At 39.4% G+C, this 21,900-nt stretch overlaps 1 protein-coding gene and 1 pseudogene across 3 annotated transcripts in view; both read right to left on the minus strand.

The window, feature by feature from the left end:
* The window catches only part of Mark1 (microtubule affinity regulating kinase 1), a 134,413-nt gene that overhangs the window by 41,904 nt on the left and 70,609 nt on the right, over positions 1-21,900 (minus strand). For all 3 annotated transcript variants that reach the window (XM_008823761.3, XM_008823762.3, XM_029559006.1), the window contains exons 4-7: positions 11,967-12,015; positions 10,881-10,946; positions 6,904-6,974; positions 2,285-2,341 (exon numbers count right to left, since the gene is read on the minus strand). In XM_008823761.3, the coding sequence (XP_008821983.1) occupies positions 2,285-2,341; positions 6,904-6,974; positions 10,881-10,946; positions 11,967-12,015 (243 nt within the window). The remainder of the gene's footprint in view (positions 1-2,284; positions 2,342-6,903; positions 6,975-10,880; positions 10,947-11,966; positions 12,016-21,900) is intronic.
* LOC103726283 lies at positions 19,625-20,963 on the minus strand (annotated as a pseudogene).

Consider the following 21,900-nt stretch of genomic DNA (forward strand, 5'->3'; position numbering starts at 1 on the left):
TCAACTTGAAAAAAATCTAGAGTCACCTGGGAGACAACTTGGGCGTGCCTGTGGGGATTACCTTGATTGAATGAAAGGAGGTGGGAAGACCTGCCCACTGTGGGAGACAGCGCTCTCTCGTGGACTGCACGGTGGGTAAAGGGAGCTGAGCAGCAGCTTCATCTCTCTTTGCTTCCTGACTGTGGATAGATGGGACCAGCTTCAAGCTCCTACCTACTTGACTTCCCCACTATGATGGACTGTACCTTGAGCTCTGAGACAGAATAAACCCTTTGTTCCTTAAGTTGCTTTTGAGAAGGTATTTTTGTCATAGCACAGGAAAATAGCTAGGACAAGAGCTAATATCCAAAATATGGAATTAAAAAAATGTGGTACTGCTGGGTGTGGTGGCACATGCCTGCCATCTCAGCACTGGGAGGCCAAGGCAAGAGATTCTAACTTCTAACCCACCCTGGGCTAGTGACATGTGAGACCTCATCTCAGAAAACCTCAGACCTAATAAAAACAAAAACAAAACAAAAGTAACTCCTTAAACCATTCCCAAGAAAAACAAAAAAGAAACCAATCAACCAACAAACCAAAGTGGTATCACTGAGGATAGAGATACTATAAAAACAAATTTTGGACCATCATATTAAATCGTCATTTATGGGCTGTGTAAATAAAAAATGATTTTCTGACATAAAGGCTTAAGTCTTTTGGGCCGTTTGTGAGTGAGGTAAACTTTCTGTTTCTCTAGAAGAGTCTGGATGGAGATTAAAGTACCCACAATGCCTCAGAAGAGACTTCAGCTATATGGGAGTGAAGTGACCTTTCTCAGTTTCTCTAGACTAGTCTGGATGGAGATCAAAGTAGCCACACTGTCAAGAAGAGAGCTAGCTGTATGTGGCTCTGAGGTCTCCTTCCAGGAATCATGGGAACTCTTTCCACTGGACCAGACTGAACATATAGTTGCTGAACACGATTTTTTGGGGCATATTTTTAATGTAAAAATGAGATGTGACACTATGAATCAAACAGAAGTAGGGCAACAGTCCTTTTTCTTTGTGGAACTGGATTTCCCCTTAAAACATTTGAGAAAGGATCTGACACAGAAACATTTGTAACAGTAGAAAGCTGGAAACATGGAATAAAAATACAGGATTAGTTTTGGCTACCGTTTAGGACGGTATAGTTAAATGCAACAATTTGGTGCTAGAAACTGATGACGGCAATGAGAAATGTGAAAAAAGAAAACTAGAAGTCTAGGGCAGAACAGTCCATATCAGGTCTGGAGTGGGGACCCAGGAAAGGACTGGCACACTCAGCCCAGGGACTGTCCACCTTCTTCTTAAACTTACTGACCATAACCATTCCTTGGCCACCATGTGTTTTTTACCCCAAAGTATATGAATTTATACTCATCATATGCATTTAATGCTCACAAGCATATCTAAAACTGCTCACAGCTTTACTGCTGGAAAGGACACTAGTTTCTATACCCGAAAGCATGCATTTGTGCTTGGACCTTGATTCTCTCTAAATGGGACCTTGGGCATTTTTAGGTGAGGATGAAGTTCTACATTTATCCATTTAAAATAGGGATGGCTCAGCGGTTAAAAGCACTGGCTGCTCCTGCAGAGGACCCAGGTTCGGTTCCCAGCACCCTCATGGTGGCTAACTCTTCTGACCTCCGTGGGCATTGCACACATGTGGTATAGTTACATATATGCATGAAAAAGACTCATACACATAAAATAAAAATAAATTAAAAGTAAAACAAGGTAGTTAATAGTAAATAGAAATTTATCTAGCACCCTCTGATTCTAGATAAATTTCATGTCCATATTTTCATTTTCTCACGGAAAACAGTGCTTCTCACAAACTTACTCTGAGGATTCTACAAAAACTACTTCATCTAGTGGCTGAGATGCTGTTATTATAATTTTTAAGTGTGTGTATAAGCATGTGTGTGAGATGCTGTGAGGTTGTGTGGAGGTCGGAGGACATTCTGCTGTGCCACCTTATCCCCTCAGACAGAGTCGCTCACTGGGCCTGAAGCTCGCTGTTTTGGCGAGGCTGGCTGGCCAGGGAGCTCCCAGCATCCTCCGACTCTGCCCCACAGTGCTGGGGTTACAGGCCTGCAGAGCCATGCCAGGCTGTTTAGTACATGGGTGCTGGGAATACAAACTTAGATCCTCAAGCTTGCTCAGCAAGTGCTCTTACCACTGAGCCATCTCCCCAGCACCCATATTATTAAATATTTTAATAATTAATATGTTTTATTTTAAAATTAGCAGTTTACCTTTAGATCTCGGTGAACAATGCATTTTTGATGACAATACTGTACAGCAGATACAATCTGAAATAAATGTTCGGATAAATCAAAATTATTCTATGGCAAAACATTTGATTTTTACAATGATCATTTCCAATTTAGATAAATTGCTAATAGATGTCAAAATAATAGTAATTTCACAATTCCTTTAGTTCAGAAAATCACACTAAAAGAGATGAAACTTTTGTTCTTAAATGTGTGAAGTAATTATTCTCTCGGGAAAATATACTATAACTTCTTTCTTTCTTTTTGGTCAAGGTCCATGAAGATTTTTCTATTGGTCATTACATTTCTTTGTTTACAAGAATCAAATTATACAATTTATAGTTTTACACAGAAGGCTTATTACAATGTTGAAAGGTGTGTTTTGGCACACATAAATTAGTATTTTGAGATAAGCTGGCTAGAGTTAAAGAAAACTCTATTTTGGAAATTACATCAAATTTGGTCAAGGCATATTCCTTTAATTTATTAAGAGCTAACTGGATAAGTATTTAATGATGTTTCATATTTATCTGTTCAAATATAAAGAAATAAGAAAAACTGAATCCTAAACAGAACCCAAATAGTCAAAGAGGGGAAAATGAAATTTAATATTACGCTTGTCCCTAATTCAGCAAACTAATGTACACCATGAGTACATTTTGCACACAGCCATGACTTCTAACCAGTGCACGGGACTCTGAAGACAAGGGTCAAACAAAGAAGAACTCAACCAGGCCAAAAATATAAATAAGAAATAGATAATAAACACGTGGTATTTTTAAATTTTATAAAATAAAGAAATGGAGAGTCTGGCAGCAATTGATAAAAGAGCTATTTTGTATGTGAAATTGTATCTGATGCCTAAAAGGATGACTATTTTAAGCATAGCAGAATATTCAAGTCTGTGGAGTCGGTTAACTGTAAACGCTGAATGTTGGCTGGTCACACACAGAGATGAGCAAGGCTTCTGGAGCCTAAGGGGGGAATGGCTGTGTTGAGAGGGGCAGGAGTGAGGAAGAAACTCAAAGTGGCATGAAAGCGGCATTTCCCTATCAGTTATCAGTCTAATGTATGCTAAAATGGTTCAAAGAAAAGCATGGATTAAAAACATCAACACATGATGAGTATATAATGCAACTAAATCCATTTGATTTAAGTCAGTTTATTGAGTACCTGCTATGTGCAAGAAAATGTGCTTACTGCTAGGGGAGCACAGAAATGAGCGTCCCACAGGCGCTGCCCTACGGAGTTTACTGTCTGTCTACGGGAGAGCACACAGCACACGGGTAACTGCAGGGCAGACTCAGAGAAGCAGAGGTAGAAAAGGGAGGCAATCATGAAGAAGAATGATCTCCACTGGAAATGCTTCCTGGATGAGCACCATGTGATCAAGCCATCCTTGAAGGACAGGAACAACTGAGATTTGGGGAGGGAGAGTAAAGTGATAGGATGCATGAACAATGAGGAGCACAATGTGCTCATAAAGGTGATGGAAAGCAGTGAGAGAGTGAGTCCAGCTTGACAGCTCGGCAAAGGTCCTTGAACTCCATACTGAGCAAGTTCTGCAGAACTACTAGACGTACCTGGGCAGGTACTGAGTACTACTGACCATCCCGAAGTATGAGTCCCCACACACAGCAGGACATAACAACCAATGTCTCTACACTTTCTGAGCAATGTGCTACAAAACTCTAACATGACTTTCACTAAATTCTGTCAGTCACGAGATGCACGTGCACGCATACTTTACTGGATATGCTACACAAGCTACAGTGTTTAGAAAACCAGGCTACTTGTGTATCATGGATGACAGAAACTTGCTGATGATACTACCCTTTACAAGTCACACACTTGTATGATACAGTGATGATGTGCTAGAGACGATGAAGCTACCAAATGTGATGAGAGGCCATGCATTTCACATCTGCCAGGATGAGCCCTATGAAGGCAGTTTATACATATTCCTGGACGCAAAATGCTCCTAAGCCTCAAAGCTTTCACAAAGGAAAGATTGTTAGAGAATGCCCCGCATAAATATGCGTCCTTCCACAGAGGAGACCTCTGAGCTAGCATCCAGACAGGACAGTACACAGGGCCACACACTAGCCTTGTTACCCACTAGCAAGGGACAATGTTTGTCATCCAAGTTTTGGTTTCTGACTTATCATGTGAACCCCCACCCTTAAGCCTGTGTTTCCTCACATTGACCCATGCAGACTCTGCCAGATAAAAGCACTCTGCACCTCCATGAACAAGACACAGGAACTTCTCTATGATCCTCCATTAAGGACCCTCAGAACAAGGTTTGCGATCAGGCCTGCACTGGCCCTAAGTCCCCACATGTCAGTGTTTTCTGTTAAAGTGCAGTTGTTGGCACCACTTTGCAGTCACTTAAGTGAGTCAGGGATTCCTATTCTTTAAGCAGTAGCCTTGACCTTTGAATCAACACTAAGATTTTTTTTCAGACCCTCCTAGTTTATGAAACACAGAGGCAATGTACAAACGATGGGGGCAAAAATGGACTCAAACTGTCTTGTCTTTGGTATATCAAATAGTAGCTGGAGGGCATGAATCTGCATGTCCTGCTAATGTAGTGCTGCATTCTTTCACTGTCAAAATAAAAGTCACAAACGTAAGTGAATGTGTAGTTATTAACTCTTTTAAATTTATTATTTATTAACCATTTATTTATTTTTTAGTATTTATTAACTAGTCTAAATTAAGTCCACAAAGAAAAATAAGCTCCTCAAAAATAAATTTTCTAGCTTGGGGGGAACACATATAGATATTGAATCCATTTAATATGTATAATACATGAATAATTACAAAGAAAACATCCTCTATTTTTCTACTTTTAAACACAGTGTTAATTTTCCAGGTGTGGTGGCACAGGCCTTTAAGCCCAGCACTCCAGGCAGGCAGATCATCTTTAAAGTGTACATAAAGATCTCAAAGGGAGCATGTCATGACACCAGGAATTTTTTTGATCATCTGTTACTAAAACTACTGTGATTGATAAGGAGGAGAAATGACATTTAAAGGGATACCTGTAGTGTTTTACCTGACAGTAGGTAGGATTTGCATCCCATGATAGCAAAGAGCTTAACAGCAAAGTGCTGAACACAACATAGTTTCTTAATGTTGTTTTTCTTATTACCAGTTGTTTTTACATCCACTGTTTTAATTAATTTATTTAGTTTTTTGAAGGGCAGGCCAGCAAAGTTTGTTGAGAAGTGAGTAATGTCTCCCTGAAGCTGGAAGGGGTCTTGAAAATGAACTGTTCTACACTTGCTGTGCATGTATGTATCTATATCTATCTAATCTCTGTGTGTGTGTGCGTGCGTGCGTGTGTGTGTGTGTGTGTGTGTGCGTGCGTGCGTGCGTGCGTGCGTGTGTGTGTGTGTGTGAGAGAGAGAGAGAGAGAGAGAGAGAGAGAGAGAGAGAGAGAGAGAGAGAGAGAGATGTGGAGGTCAAAAGACAACCTGCAGGAGTCGGTGCCCTTTTTCCACTATGTGGGTCCTGAGGACTCAACTCAGATCATCAGGCTTGGTGGCACATGTCTTTACTGCCTGAGCCATCAGGACCCCAGCCACTATTTTTCAATATAAGTAACTATGGGAATCTATCTGAATAATAGACACTTTATAAAACAAAGTTACTATACATTCAACTTGGAGAATGTCAGGTAAAGGAAAGTCAAACAGGTTTTCTGTTTCTCTGATTGTTTAATATGTTAAGATACATGGAAAACTATCTTAGAGGAAGCTCTTATGCAAGCATTCCAAGTTTCCCAAACTGAGCAAGCACAGAATCTTTCTAATCTCACAATCAGTGTAATGCTTACAGAAGAGGTGCTGAACTACTTTAAGATGAAAACTCTTAACACACAGAAGGAAAGTCTACGATATAACATACTGTCTGCTGAAGCCTGACTAGTACAATTTATGGATAATTCACAATTTACTAATCATCTCTAAAGTAATTTACAAAGCATGCTTAATTACTTGAGTTGCAAAAATTCAGAGTGAAATTCTAGATGGATTTAAATGACGTTTTCTTATTTTGTCATCCTATAGTAAGTCACGTCGAAGTTAAACTGGAAATGTGAACATCTTACCAGTCCTCCTTGCCTGTGAGGCTAAATAAAACCAACTGTATTCTTTAGGTCTGAAATGAGTTTTAATATCAATATGTATTTAACTATAAAGGAAAAGAATATATCAACTTCTTTAACCAGTATACATATGCAATGCATACATAAATCTCTAACGCCTGATAGCAATGGCTGGACACAGGCATCAAAGGGTTAAATATTTCTTCTCTCAGTCTGGTCTGAGTTTCTAAGACTCAGAATTAAAGAGAGTCTAACTTATAAAACTTACTCTTTATGGACATCTAACAATAAGCATCTTAAACTATTATAAAATGAAATTCAGGAAAAAAATCAGTTTCTTTCCCAGGAGTTTTCCATTCTTAGAAAGTGAAAGGAAGGAGGAATTGTTCATTTCAAAGGGTCACGTACTCTCACGGTCACTGCGACACTGTCCATTGCACATCACTAAAAATATCAGCAAAACAGAGTTGAAAACCACTTTCCATACCTGCCTAAATTTTGCACGGGCCTCTTTCTCTTTCATTCTTCCGTGGGCAACTAAGTAATCAAATACTTCACCTGAATCAGAAAGGCAGAGCAGGTAGTAAAAGAGACATTGACTTTGGTTAACAATATATGCAACGTCAAGTTTTTGCCTTGCTTTTCAAGAAACCCTTGGCCCACAATTTTCTGCTATGTTTATATAAATCACAAACTTAACACACGAACAGAAAAAAATAGGAAAAATTACATGTAGAATTGAGAATCTGCAGCAACTTATGATTTAGCAAAACTCCTAAAAAATAAGTCATAAAAATAACCAAGAAGCTTGTTCTCTACTTTAATGCATTACATAAAAAATATAGTCGACTCTATCCCCGTCCTAATAAAGGGCAGTCTGAGCCACGTTCGGCTCTGGCTCCTCCGTTACAAACACAATAGTCATCCACTGGCTCTCTTTTCAGTTCTATAGACACATGGTCTTGGCTGGACGCTGTCTCACTTCCATTGCACTGACTTCTTTACTACACTCTGATCTGCATCTCCTTGCTGTCTTTGCATATTCTGGCAGTTAACCATAAATGACACAGAACTGAATCACCCTTGCACACAGCTCTGCTCCCCCAAATGAACTGCCAACTACACAACATCATGACATCATGCCTGTGCTTGACTGTACCCTCACCTCCACAAGAGCACAAAGTGGGCAATAATTATGTGCTGAAGTGAAGAAAAATAACTAGATGGTATTGAAATTTTCTATTGGATCCATACATAAGTTTCAAATTTTTTCTCTAGTCAGTAATAGTTTAAAAAATTAGTCTTCAGTTATAATCTTAAAATATTACCTCAATGTAAGAGAGAAATTTATTTTCTGTGTTCTTATAGTTTGTATCGTATAGATATACATGCAGACTAAAAGCTCAAAGAATGATTTTAAAGCTCTTATACAGTATAGCAAAGTAGTTCAAAGCTCAGGCTTTAGAACCGAAGCAGTTTTGGCATGAATCTTGGTGTATTCCTACTAGGAGACAGCAGAAGGACTTTTTAACCCCATTAAGACTCTGTTTCTGCCTCCAGTCTACTCACAAGGCTGCTGTGAGGACTGCATGAAGCAATGCATGTGTTGGGCACAGTGACTGGCATATAGTAAGCACTCAATAAATGATACTTATACTTAAGTACATAGGTATATTACTTATGTATATGCAATATTAACTCTACAATAGAAGCAAAATATTAAAAATTAAATATGCAATGGATGTATGTCAGATGAAACTAACAAATCTATGGTGCTGAACAGTGCATTTTATGGAGTAGAGTGAAATGATGAATGGGATGAGAACAGAGACATGAATGGATGCTCTAGTTGGCTCATCAGGGAGGTTCATTTAGGTATATATTAATTCCAGTCAACCCATCTTAGTATTAACTCTAGGCACATGAGTTTAGGCTGGGAAAGATACACATAAGAGTTCAAGCACTGGCTCTCCTCTTAAGAGTTTGCCTAGGATGCTCAAGGCCCATGTATTTGCATGACCCAGCCCTTCACTTATCACAGGGTTTGTGAACTCTTTGCTTCACTAACTACAATGTAATCTTGAAGGCTAACTCTACCTCACATGTTCTCAGCACCCAGACAATTGCTCTTAGCAGTTAATAAGTACTGTGTGAGAACAAAGAAAGCAGTGAATACCATACTAGTCTAGCTCTGACACCTACCTTTCACAGGGATTTTTAAATTAAACATGATTCAAAGCCATAAGGAATTCTTTGGCTTTCTAGTCACTGAAGATTCTTGCCCCATCGGAAGTGAACCAGAACCCACTGCCTGACACCTGGCAAAGGGGCAACTGTCTGTTCGCTTGAAATTTCTACTGTGTGTATCACAGTCAATTTTAAACTGGCTTTAAGACTTCAGAGGAAAATTTCAGTGTTTTACTTCCCAGACTTGCCTTGCCATTCATAGATTATAGGGGTAAGAAAAAGGTTCTAGATGCATTCCACAGAACCACATTGTTTTGCTAACAGAATCAATGCTTTGTGAGACCCAAAGAAAACTATCCGTCCTCCAGAACTAGAGTGGAGTGAAGGACCAGCCAGTTTGGGCTGGTTTTTCTTTTGTTTTGCTGTTTGTTTCTTCTCTGTACACAGATCGGGGCCCATCTCTCTACCCCTTACTGCTCTTCCACTGCTTCTCCAGCCCCGACACCTTTCCTTCCTCAGCACTACCAGAGTTGACTGTACTTGGCATCAACACTGGAATCAGCTCACATATGCATAGCCCTGTGTGGACCTTCACAAAAGCTACCCACTGGTTCTTAGTGGCCCCGTTTCTTCTGTCAAAGCATACCTAACACTTTCTCTGTACTTTAGAGTTCACTGCAAGGGGGGGAAACAAAACAAACAAATATAGACGAGCTTAACTGAACTAAAAGGACCATTCAGGGCTCCCATCCTGACAGATCAGATTTGTTTGGAAATTTAACTAAAGGATTTAAAAATAGCTAATTATGTGATATTTACAGGTTTTATTACAGATCTACATTTTAAGCAAGTTCATATGGCTATTTACAAGTTTAAATCATGTAGTAATAGACAAAAAAGTCTTGGTTTTCCACTCAAAGAACCTACATCGATGGGCTGTGAATGCAGCTCTGTGGTAGAGTCCTTGTCCAGCAAGCACAGGCCCTGGGTTCAATCCTTAGCACCACAAAAACGAATGAAGAAACAAAACAAAAAACCTACACTGAAATCTTTTCAGGGTGGAAAAATAATTTGGAGAAAACAAATTTACTAAAATATTTAATCTGCATAAACAACTTACAAAGCAATTATATTTGTTCAGTATTTAAAATAAAACGTTTAGAAAGCTGAGAAGCCGTATACAATATGTAACTCAGAGCTGTAGATGAAACAAATCCTTCATTCTGCTTCACATAAATCTGCCTGGCCACGAAAACCTGTAACTTTTCTTAAATGAAAGGCTCAGTGCTAAGTTCAGCACCAATTTTTTCTACTGATTAGTAAAAAGTTAATAAATCAGTTGAATAATTTGTTTCCTTTCATTTTTCAATTGCTTAAATTCTGTTTTTTTTGGTTTTTTTTTTCTGTCTTTTTGAGACAGTGTCTCCCTGTAGTCCCAGCTGACCCGAACTCACTATGTAGACCAGGCTGGCCTTGAACTCACAAGGATCTGCCTGCCTCTGCCTCCTGAGTGCTGGGATTAAAGGCGTGCACTACCACGCCCGGCAAATTCTCTGTATTTTTTGAATGCCTCTTAAGTATATGCGTCTTAAGAATTTTTCTTTTTACTCTTTAAATGATTTAACTCTATACAATTTAAATATCTTTCTAAAAAGTCCCAATAGAACAATAATTTTGAGCCAAGAATCCATTTAAGAGAAAAAAGTGACAATTATACATTCAGCATTAAAAAAAATCAGTCTTAGTCAAAATATACATTGTATCTTATCTCCCTGTCAACTCAGTCTTGACTTATGAAATGTACAGATCAAATCAATAGTTGCTTAAATTAAAACATTTATGGATTATCTTGGCAATGTATATATATTAAAGATCTGTCATATACGAAGAATCACTTAAATATCTGACCTTGAACATGCTTTTACTATGGATATTTTAAAGTACATTCTGCATTTGGGATTTCCTTTTGATACACAAGAGTTCCAAATCAACTATATTATTTTAATATTAAAAGAAGCAAATTAAAACATTCGAAAGTGACAAAACAAATCTGGAGTTTAAAAAAGTCCCTAAGTAATTTTTAAATAAGTCAAAAACTTTACTTGTAATTAGACTCAAAAGGTCTTGATAGCAAACATTGAATTTTTGTTAAGATATAACCAAAGGGTGTTTTAATAAAGCTATAGACTAATACTGAAGACATAAAAGTCACAAGGAAATGTCAGGCAGCAATGACAGGTCCCATCACAGAGGACTCCCAGGCCCACTTGTCCTTACCCCCACTCGCGTACTCCATGACCAAATAGAGTGTCTTCTCTGTTTCAATGACTTCAAATAGTTTCACTGAAGAGAGAAGAAACTTAAGTCTACAACTGTTCGCATGATATGGTGAGCTTTCAGTAAATCTTAGTAACAGTAAACCAGTGGAAAACTGGAGTGCTTGCTGACATGATTAATTATAAAGTCAAAATCAAAAAGTCTCTCCAGTTACTATTCCTATGGAAGGAAACTACTTACCAACTTCTCAGTCATTTGGAACCAAATTTGTGAGTTAAAACAGTTTATGAGATAAAAAAAATAGCCTTTGTAGTTAGAATAAGAAAATAAAAAGGAAACCTTAAAATCAGAAAAGCAGAATTTTAATGAAAACTAAAGACTGCTATAAAGATGTTTCATAAAATGCTAATGTGTGGTATAAAAATAAAACTTCTGTTTATGTGATATTATAAATTTCTAGTAAAAACCTGGTTTAGACTTAGACAGTGGCAAATATTCACTGCAGATGTCCACATCAATGGCTAGATACAGATAAAATCTTCAAATGTGCAAAAAACATAGGTTTAAGATTTTTTTTTTAAAAATGATTTTTTTTTCTACTTAGGATCAAGAGATTTTTTTATACAAAAATAATATGAACAGTAAGTTTATTTATAAAAATGGGGGAAATCAAAACTTACTAAAACAAATTTGGTAAAAATTGAAACTGACACTTTCTTCAAAATTCGAAGTTATTTTGTTTATACAATCAAACTCAAATGACTATTAGTAAAATATATGTAACTCTTTTCTATAAGTAGCAAATTTGTATGCATTAACTCTAATATGTATCAATTGTGTGTGTGGTGCCCCCAAACTACCAAAGTAGTAGAAAAATAGTTACTTGTCACCTTCAGTATAACCTTCAAAGTATCACTTTCCCCAAATTTTCACTTGTCTTCTATTTATATAAAACATCCATAAAATTGTATGTGTTCAAATGTCCTCAAATTAAGGGAAATGTCTTATCATTTATTATATATAAAATTATTATATAATTATAACATAATATACATAATATATAAGTTATATATATAAATTGCATACCTATATTAGGATGGTTCAAGATCTTCATTATCAGTACTTCTCGAAACAACTGTTAAAGAAAACAGAATCATCTGTAACTCCAGTTCCAGGGAATCTGATGCCCTCTTCTGTCCTCCATGGGCACTGCACGACCCTGGTGCACTTACACACATATACGCATAACAAAATGTTTAAAAATATTTTTGGTCTTTTTGAGACAGGGTCTTCCTATAGCCCCAGTTGGCCAGGAACTCACTATGTAGACCAGGCTAGCCTTAAACTCACAGAGCTACCTGCCTCTGCCTCCCAAGTGCTGGGCTTAAAGGTGTGTACCACCACACCTGGCTATAAAATAAGAATAAAATTTTTAAAATCTTAAAATATAGTATGGCCAGGCGTGGTGTGCATGCCTTTAATCCCAGCACTCAGGAGGCAGAGGCAGGCGGATCTCTGTGAGTTCAAGGCCAGCCTGGTCTACATAGTGAGTTCCAGGACCAGCTGGGGCTACAGGGAGACCCTGTCTCAAAAAGACCCCTCCCCCTCAAAAAACCCAAAACTATATTCAATAACTCTTAATGACCAGAAAGGAAAGATGATTTGGTATTTTTTCCCTTTATGCATTCTGCATAGATGTTAGATTCAAAATCAAAATCCAGCAATTTGCTCAAGAAAAGTAGAAGATCCAAGAACTGGCAATATTTCAAAAAACAAAAACACCCAACTATGTCAAGATGTGTTGTCAGAATAAAATCTAAAATTAGTGCCTTTAGAAGCAACATTTCTCTAAAGATGTAACAGTCCCAAAGGCATGAAAAGATGCTCAGCATTATTAGCTAGGGAAACACAAATCAAATCTTCAACCATTTCATATTCATTAGGATGACTGCTATCAAGCGAATAGAACAAGACACATCAGACATGGAAGAGAGTAAGTATTGGATGTGTGGAGGTTAGAAGCCATTGACACTTGATGGGGATGACAAACGGGAAGATACTATGGAAAATAATACAGTATCATGGTAACCCGTATTTCTAAAATAATTAAGAGAATTAGCATATGATCTGAATATATGCCGCATACCTAAGGGAACTGAAAGCAGAGTTCAAATGGATGAGTGGATAAACTAATGTGACTTATCCATATGATGGTGTATCGTTCCACTCAGAAATAGATGGGAATTCTGACACACACAGCATGGATGAGGACACTGTACTGAATGAAATAAACCAATCGTAGAAGATCCAATACTACATGACTCCACTCATCACAGGAGTTCAATTCATGAAGACATAATGCAGAACAATGCTGCCCAGGGTTATGAGGAGGGGGCTGGGAAGTGGATCTAATTGGTGCAGAGCTTTAGTTAGAGAAGACAAAAAACGTTTTAAAGTAGAGGCACTCATGCAAAGGCCTTCAGTGCAACTAAACTGCATACTTATAATGATCAAAATGGTAAACGTTAGGGTATGTGTGTTTTATCACAATCTTTAAAAAATGAAATAAACAATAAAAACACATCAGTAAAATTTCATCCCAATGGAAAACCACTTAAAGCCTACATGCATATAAAGCTTGCCTAGTTGTCTTTAGTAATTCCTACACAAGAACCAGGTGCACATGTACATTCATCTAAATAAACTTTTATGAAACATATAATTTATATGATTTGATAATTAAAACTATAAATCAGTAAACAGATATGAAAGCAAGCTCATTACACTCAAGACTGCGCCTTCCCTAACAGGAATGTGTTCTTGAAGTTTAACCTTTCAATGGCCTTCAGTACTCTTGAAATCTGAGAGTACATCTATCTCCCTGTCTACCACTAGCCGCTGTCTTCTGACAAGTCCTCCTCCCCACTTCAGTATTGACACAGAGCGCCCAGGCATTCAGCTGTCAACCTTCTCTCTACATGCTCTTTCTGGGTGTTTTACTGTGGTTTGAAAACCTTCAGTTTGGCACTGACTCCAAAATTTGAAAGTCTTCTCATTCAGAAAACTTTTTATTCCTAAATTTATGTCTAAATATCAACTTAGCATTTCATTTTGTTGTCCCACAAGAATACAAGCCTAACTGACTCAGCAGCTCACACCAAACAGGTGTTTCCCAATATCACTTGGAAAAAAATCCATCTTTTAAAAATTTTTAAATGTTATATGTATAAGCGTCGTGCCTGCATGTAAGTGCACCTGTGCATGCAATGCCCATGGAGGCCAGAAGCGGGCATCAGGTTCCCTGGAACTGGAGTTACAGATGATTGTTAGCCACTATGTGGGTGTTGGGTCCTCTGGAAGAGCAGTCAGCACTCTTAACTGCTGAGCCATCTCTCCAGCCCCAAATCCATCATCTTTAGCATGTGTGATTCAGCCCTTAAAGGTAAGGCTACCTCTCTAGACTTGACTCAGGACAGTCTTGCTTCACCATGGACCTCACTCTAGCTCTTGGCATGTCCCTTAGTTCCTGATACTTACCAATACCCCTACCCAGCATCAGAATAGCCTGTCTCTCCAACTGGAATCAATGTTCTCCCACCTTTTTTTTTTAATTAAAAAATTATTATTTTTATTTTATGTGTATGTATGTATTGCCTGAATGTAGGTAAGTGCACCCGTGTTGTGAAAAGCCCAAGGAGGTCAGAAGAAGCTATTGGATCCCCTGAGACTGGAGTTACAGACAACTGTTAGCTGCCATGTGGGTGCAGTGATTCGAACCCAGGTCTTCTGCAAGAACAACCAGTGCTCTTAACCACTGAGCCATCTCTCCAGCCCCTCTCCCACCTTTTTTTAAAGGGCAAGCATGCAAAATTTATTAAAATAGAATGAAAACCTATCATTTTTCTCGAACGAGAACTGATGCTCTAAAGCTGGTGCTATAGACAGCTCCTATAACATAACCATGGGAGTGCAAGCCCATGTCCTCCCATTCTACTGTCTGAAGAAATTCACAGGCCTGTCTGCAGTGTGGGGAAGGGGTGACACAAAGGAGCAAATGCTGGGAGGCAGGGCACACTAGGGACATTTGCATTTATAAAAATTAATGAGTTACATGCATGTAACACAGTAAAGTGGATAATCTGAAAATCCCAGATCCAAACTGCTGATGGAAATGGTGCCGGAGGCCCAGGGACAGGAGAGCAAATGACTGAATACAGGACTTTGCTCACAGGCAGTGCTCTGTGTTCTCCTCTCATGAAAACAAACCTGGAAACAGTCGCAAATCCACTGTGACTTTATGAGTATGATTTGTCTTAGACAAAGTGCAATACCATCAGCAAACCAAAACCCCACAAAAGTGTTGGTCCTACATTGATCAACAGATGTATAGTTATACATTCAGTTTAAATGCTAAATTCTGTATCAATTTAGAGTCGTCTCTCACCTTAACCTATATTTCAACCATCAGTTTCTCCCTATACCACAGAGTGGGGCTCTTGATCCACTCTCTAACTGGCATGGACACTGCCTATGTACTGACAGGCTAGCCCATTAAGACACACAGGTTCCTCTTCTTTCTTCGGAAAGCACGTCAAGTTACAAAACAGGACAACATTGCCCCATGGGTAATATAAGTTAGGAAAAATCACTGGCCAGTTGATGGTTTTTCTTAGAAGTAAACTGGCTATCATAAATCTCGGACTGACAGACACAGACTGATGCCTCCATCTTTGGAGAAGAGCTTATCTAAAGGAAACGAACACTTGAGCTGCATGTCCTTCAAGGCACTACTCCATAGCATTGAGGTTTTGCTTATTTAGCTTTTTTTTCTTTTTTAAGTTGGGCTTTTGAGCAACATCCCAGGTTCACAAGGTTTCAGTCCCTGACTAGAACTGGGAATGAATTGGGGTAAGATTAAATAATCTTGTGAAAGTTGAGACATTTAACAAAGATGATACCTGAAAGGCCAGTGCAGTTCCATCCGGAGAGGACACACAGGAGGTACTTACCGGCAGAGCCAAAGTTCCAATCAGAACCTCAGTTTTGAAAACTGCAGTTAAGATAATAATATATAGCTATTAGGGTTCCTAGACTTCAAAGATGTCTCAAATTTGTTCTAGCCTTTGACCTTGACAAAGAGTGAGAAAAATTGCAACAAGTGAGAACATGGAGGTATGTGGATGTTAGGAGTATTTGGGCCAAAAAGGATGGGCAATCATGGAGAAGGATGGCAGGCTGCTGCCAGAAGAGGCCATGCAGATAGATTTGAACGGTGTGTTGATTACAGAGATGAATTCCCAGAATCCTGCCCCATCAACCAAAGAAACACATGCCAGTCATATATGGGTTACTCTCTCTTATGGAGGAGTGTATATTCCTAACCCCCAATGTGACTATTTCTGGAGATAGGGCCCTGAAGAGTTAAGGTTCAATGAAGTCATAAGGGTGGGACCTTAATCCAGTATGGTTAGTGTCCTTATAAGAGGAGAGATACCAAGAATGAGCTGGGACACAGAAAAGCCATGTGAGGACACTCAGAAGTTGGCCATGTGCAACCAAGGTGAAAAGCCTCAGAAGAAACCAACTTTACCAACACTTTCATCTTGGACGTTCAGCTTCCCAGACAGTGGGGACATTTTCTATGATTTAAGCAATGTATTTTGTGTCATTTTGTTATGGTAGGCCTAGCAGATTAATATTCTAATCTTCTGAACCCAAAATGAACTAAGCACATGGCATCAGCAAAGATCTAAAATGATTCCCCTTAGTACCTGCCATAACCTCTTTATTTCCCAGGTGGGCACACAGAAGAAAGTGGAGAAAGGAGAGAGTAGAGGAGAAGAAGGGAGGGGAGGGGAGGGGAGGGGAAGGGAGTAGGAGAGAGAGGGAAGGAGGAAGGGAAGGATGGAGGGAGGGAGAGAGAGATATCAATGGCAGAGTCTTCTTCAGAACTGTATGAGTCAGAGGGATCACAGTCAGAAGTCCACTCTGAGATAGACAGTGGTTGAAATCATCGGTTTCCGTGTATCACGTTCTGGGCACAAATAAGGAAGGCAGCACAGCTTTACAAGTATTTCGGTCCCACACTACTATTTGAGTTTCTGATTTTTAGTTCTATTTTTTTTCTTTCTCATTTCCAAACTGTGATGTCGTGATGTTTTCAGCACATATAAATTTAGCAAGGGAGCTCAGAGTACACCAGTTTCCTTAAACAGTGTTTCAGGTTTGCTGTGAGCTGGGAAGTAAAGCCAGTGCTTGTTAAAACTGTGTTAAGAGAAATTCTTGCTGAGCAAAGCCTTGGCTAACAGGCAGGGGCCCTTACTTCGTGAACTCTGAAGTTACTGTAGTTGTTCAGGGCTTTTACTGCTTCCTTCTAGATTGTTGGCTTTGTTCCAGACAGTTGACGTCACTGAACAACCTTAGTTTTATGGAAGGATACTGCATGATTCCATCCTTCCTGGTTAGGGCCAAGGTCAAGATTCAGGAAAGCTCCCTGGTGTCAATCAGTACTTGTCTCCGTGCTGAGTATTTCCTTTTTCTTGTCTTGTTTACTTTCTGTTCCTTTCTATTTGTTCCATTTCTTCTGCCTGTTTTTTTTTTTTTTTTTAACGATGAGAAAACATGTCGTATTTAGAACTAGTCACCTGGCCATGCCTGGTCTGTGGTCATGGTCACTCTAACTCTATGAAGAACCTCTGGTGTCTTCTTTCTATTAGACCAGCCACTGTGTTGCCTGTGGTGTCATCAGTGTCAAAGACTTCTTTGTGGCTTGTTTATCTTGAATCAGACAGATGATTCTACTTTCCAGGGTGTCTTCAGAGTTATAGGAGACAGGGCTTGTAGAAGGACAGGCCAGGTAGGGCTGGAGAGATGGCTCGTGGTAAAGAGCACTGGTTGCTCTTGCAGAGGACCTGGGTTCGATTCCCAGCACCCACATGGTGGCTAACAACCATCCATAATTGCAGTTCCAGGAGATACAACACCCTCTTCGGACCTTTGCAGGCACTGCATGACATGGGTGCACTTACATGCATGCAGGCAATGCACTCAAACATACAAAATAAAAATAATGTATTAAAGAAGGACAGGCAGGCACGTCTTCTCGTGACTTTCAGCATGGCTTTCATGGTTTTCAAATACGTTGCTCTGATGTGGGTTTTATGAAGGACCTAAAGAAACATTCTCTGCCTTCACTGCAATTTGTAGTAATTCTGTCTACATCCTTGGCAGCATTTTATTGGTCCATTATTGTCAAAGGCATGTGCTGGTTCCTCATCTAGACGTGCTCAGCATCCCATTCACTGTGGACTATGCATATGATGTGCCTATGTTAACAGAATCCTATCCATTAAATGTCAAACTTTTAGCTTCAACATTTATGGGACCATTAGGTCACCCCCTTTTTAGCCTTCAGACATCTTACTAGGACATCAGATATTCTATAAAACAACTGCTATAGCACTACAGAATTTAAGTTAACTTCTTTTTGTTTGCTTGCTTTTTATTTCGATATTCTGAGGCAAGGTCTCATGTAGCCTAGGGTGGCCTAGAACTTGCTCTGTAGTTGAGAATGACCTTAAACTTCTATCCTCCTACCCCTAGCCCAGAGTGCTGAGACTGTAGGCATGTACCACTATGCCTGGTTTATGCAGTGCCAAGGATCAAATTCAGGGCTTCATGCATGTTAGGTAAGCACTCTACCAACTGAACTACATCTTCAGTCCTAAGCTACCTTCTTAAATTATCCTCATTAGATAGTAGTGCACACACACACACACACACACACACACACACAGAGAGAATCTGAACAGTCAAATAAATACATACTTAAAAATTCTAGCTTAAAAAGTGAAGTGACTACTTAGTATGAATTCCCCAAGCTGATAACCTAGTCATTACTCTCTGCAAAGAAACAGAAGGAAATATTCACTAAATGACAGGCTGTGACAGTTTCCCAAACCTTTGTTTTCAAAAGCAGATTAGATCTGTAATTCTTGAGACCAGGTGTGGTGGTGCACACCTATAATCCCAGCACGCAAGATGCTCAGGGAAGACAACCATGAGTTCAGACTGGGCTACACAGTGAGTTCCAGGCCAGCCTGATGTACACAATGAATTCCAGGTGAGCCTGGGCTACATAAAGAGATCTTAAAAAGACAAAAAAAGAAAAAAGGGGAATCCCAAACAAATAAACAAGGCTCCTCCCAAATAAAACAAGAAATTTTTGTTTATTATAAACTGGTATCAATTTTTTAAAATTTTTATTTCACGTGTATGAGTGTATTGCAGTCATGTACGTAAGTGCACCCATGTTGTGCAGTGCTCACAGAGGTCAGAAGAGGGTGTCAGATCCCCTGGAACTGGAGTTATGGATGGTTGTTAGCTGCCATGTGGGTGCTGGGACCCAAATCTTGGTCATCTGTAAGAGCAGCCAGTGCTCTTATTCGCTGAGCCATCTCTCCAACCCTAAATTGGTATCTATTTTAATTACTTGAATCTCTTTTATAGACTTGTACAATTTTGGGTAAAAGTTGGTGGTCTTTTCTCTACTGTGTTTTTCGCTTCTTCAAAAATCAGGTGGCTATAGGAAGGTGGGCTGCCATCTGGGCTCCCACTTCTGCTTTCATGCCAGTACTAAGGTGTTTTTATTACTATAGCTGCATAGCATAATTTAGAGTCAGGGATGGTGATACCTCTACAGTGTTTTTATTGTTCAGGACTGTTTTGGCTACCCCGGGTCTTCTGTGTTTCCATATGGATTTTGAGATTATTTTTTCCAATTTTTGTGAAGAACTGCTTTGGAATTTTGATGGGGATTATACTGAATCTGTAGATTGCTTTTGGTAAGATGGATTTTTTTTTAAATGTTAAGATTTTATTTAAAAAGCTTTTTCTTATTGTTGTACAGAAAGCAAAAATGTTACAATATCAGTGTAACTGGTAGCCATGGATGGTTGACTCACCAATCACAGCTATCCAGGCTACAGCAAGTCGTACAGGAAAACCTATCAACGTTTACACTTTTCTTGGAGGTGGAGCCCCAAGAGGGACTGAATGGAAGACAGTACAGTGCCACAGGAGCTAGTCTTGGCTCTTTGGATGGGTGGGTATCCTGGAGTTTGTACCACAGCTACCAAATCCATAAGCAGTCCAACCAACACAGAACAGTTCTGCCTCTGCACGTTGTTTGGGGACTTAATCGTCTTCTCCATCATCACTCTCTCTCTCTCTTTTCACCTTTTCCACTTTCTTCCTCCTCTTCTTCCTCCTCATCTTCATCAACTTCTCCATCATGTCCAAATTCTTTGTCCTCCCCACTGACTTCATCATCTTTCCTTCTACAGCTTCGTCTTCATCCTCTTCTTCATCAAACTCCTCCTCCTCACCATCCTCATCCTCCTCTTCACACCATCCACCTCTGCATCTGAGTCAGGGGCTTCCTGGTCCTCTCGGTCATAGCCATCCAGGTAGGTCAGCTGAGGCAGGCGTTTGAAGACACTCTCTCAGTAATCATTCAGATTAGTGACCTCACAGTTAAACAGATCCAGGCTTTTCAGACAATCCAACTTTTTCAAAGGTTCCAAGGTGCTGATATCTTTCAGTTCATTCCCACTTAGGTTTAGGTATGTGAGATTTGGAAGTTCTTCTGCTAGTATATCCAGCCCTCCAAAGATTCTATTATCACTGAGCTCAAGCTTTTTCAATCTAGGTAGCTTGGGGAGATTGAAACTGTTATCAAGCCTACACTTATTAAACCGAGGAACTCTAAGTTCACAAATGTACCCGTTAACCCCTCAATTTGTCCACCATTTGATTTGCAATTGTCCAAGACAACTTCTTGAACAGTTGCCGGGGTCCAGTTCCTCAGCTCCAAGTGGATCCTCTTCATGTCCATGTTCCCCTCATTCCCCCTCTTCAAAGTTAACTTTCCACAGTGGGGGCAGAGTGGGTCGAGGCAACCTGGCCTGCACAGCAAGGGCCTTTGGAAGGGGGCAACTGGCTGTGGCAGGGGGCGGCGCAGTCCAGGACAGCGTACAGACCTTTTCAAAATGTTAATCCTACCAATCCATGAACATGGGAGCTCTTCCCATCTTCTAGTAACTTCTCCAAGTTCTCTCTTTGGTGTCTTAAAGTTTTCATTGCGCAAATATTTTGTTTCCTTGGTTAGATTTATACCAAGATTATTATTTTTTTAGGCTATTTATGGAATGGCCTGAGCTTTTTCTCTGTACGTTTGTCATTGGTATACAGGAAGGTAGCTAATTTTTGTGTATTAATTTTGTGTCCTGCTACTTTGCGGAATGTGTTTAACAGCTCTAGGGGGTTCTGGTGGAGTGTTTAGGAGTTTTCTGGTGGAGCCTTTAGGACTTTTTGTGTATAGAATCATACCATCTGCAAGCAGGGATACTTCGACTTCTTCCCTTCCTACTTGTATCCATCACTTACCCCCTTCTCTTGTCTTACTGATCTAGCTAAGACTCCAAGCACTATACTGAACAGAGGATGGACATCACTATCTTGTTCCTGATTTTAGTGTAATATGCTAAAAGTTTTTCTCTGTTTAAATGATGTGCTTTATTATATGAGATATGTCCTCCATATTCCTAGAATCTCTAGGATTTTTATTATGAAAGAATGTTAGATTTTGTCAAAGGCCTTTTCTAGTTCTAGTATGATTATGTGGTTTCTGTCCTTCAGTCTATGTGGTGGATGACATTTATTGATTTACATATGTTGGACTATCCCTGTATCTTTGGTATGAGGCCAGCTTGATCATGGTGGATGATCTTTTTGATAGATTCTTAAATTTGATTTGCAAGTATTTTATTGAGATTTTTGGCATCTATGTTCATCAGAGAGACTGTCCTATAATTCTGCTTTGGGGGGGTGTCTTTATCTAGTTTTGATATCAGGATAATACTGGATTTGTAAAAAGACTTTGGAAGTGTTCCTTCCTTTTCTGTTTTACAGAATAATCTGAGAAGCATCGGGTAAGGTCTGGTAGAATTCTGTGCTGAAT

Source organism: Nannospalax galili, unplaced genomic scaffold (genome assembly GCF_000622305.1).
Source record: "Nannospalax galili isolate Female #2095 unplaced genomic scaffold, S.galili_v1.0 scaffold368, whole genome shotgun sequence".
NCBI lineage: Eukaryota > Metazoa > Chordata > Mammalia > Rodentia > Spalacidae > Nannospalax > Nannospalax galili.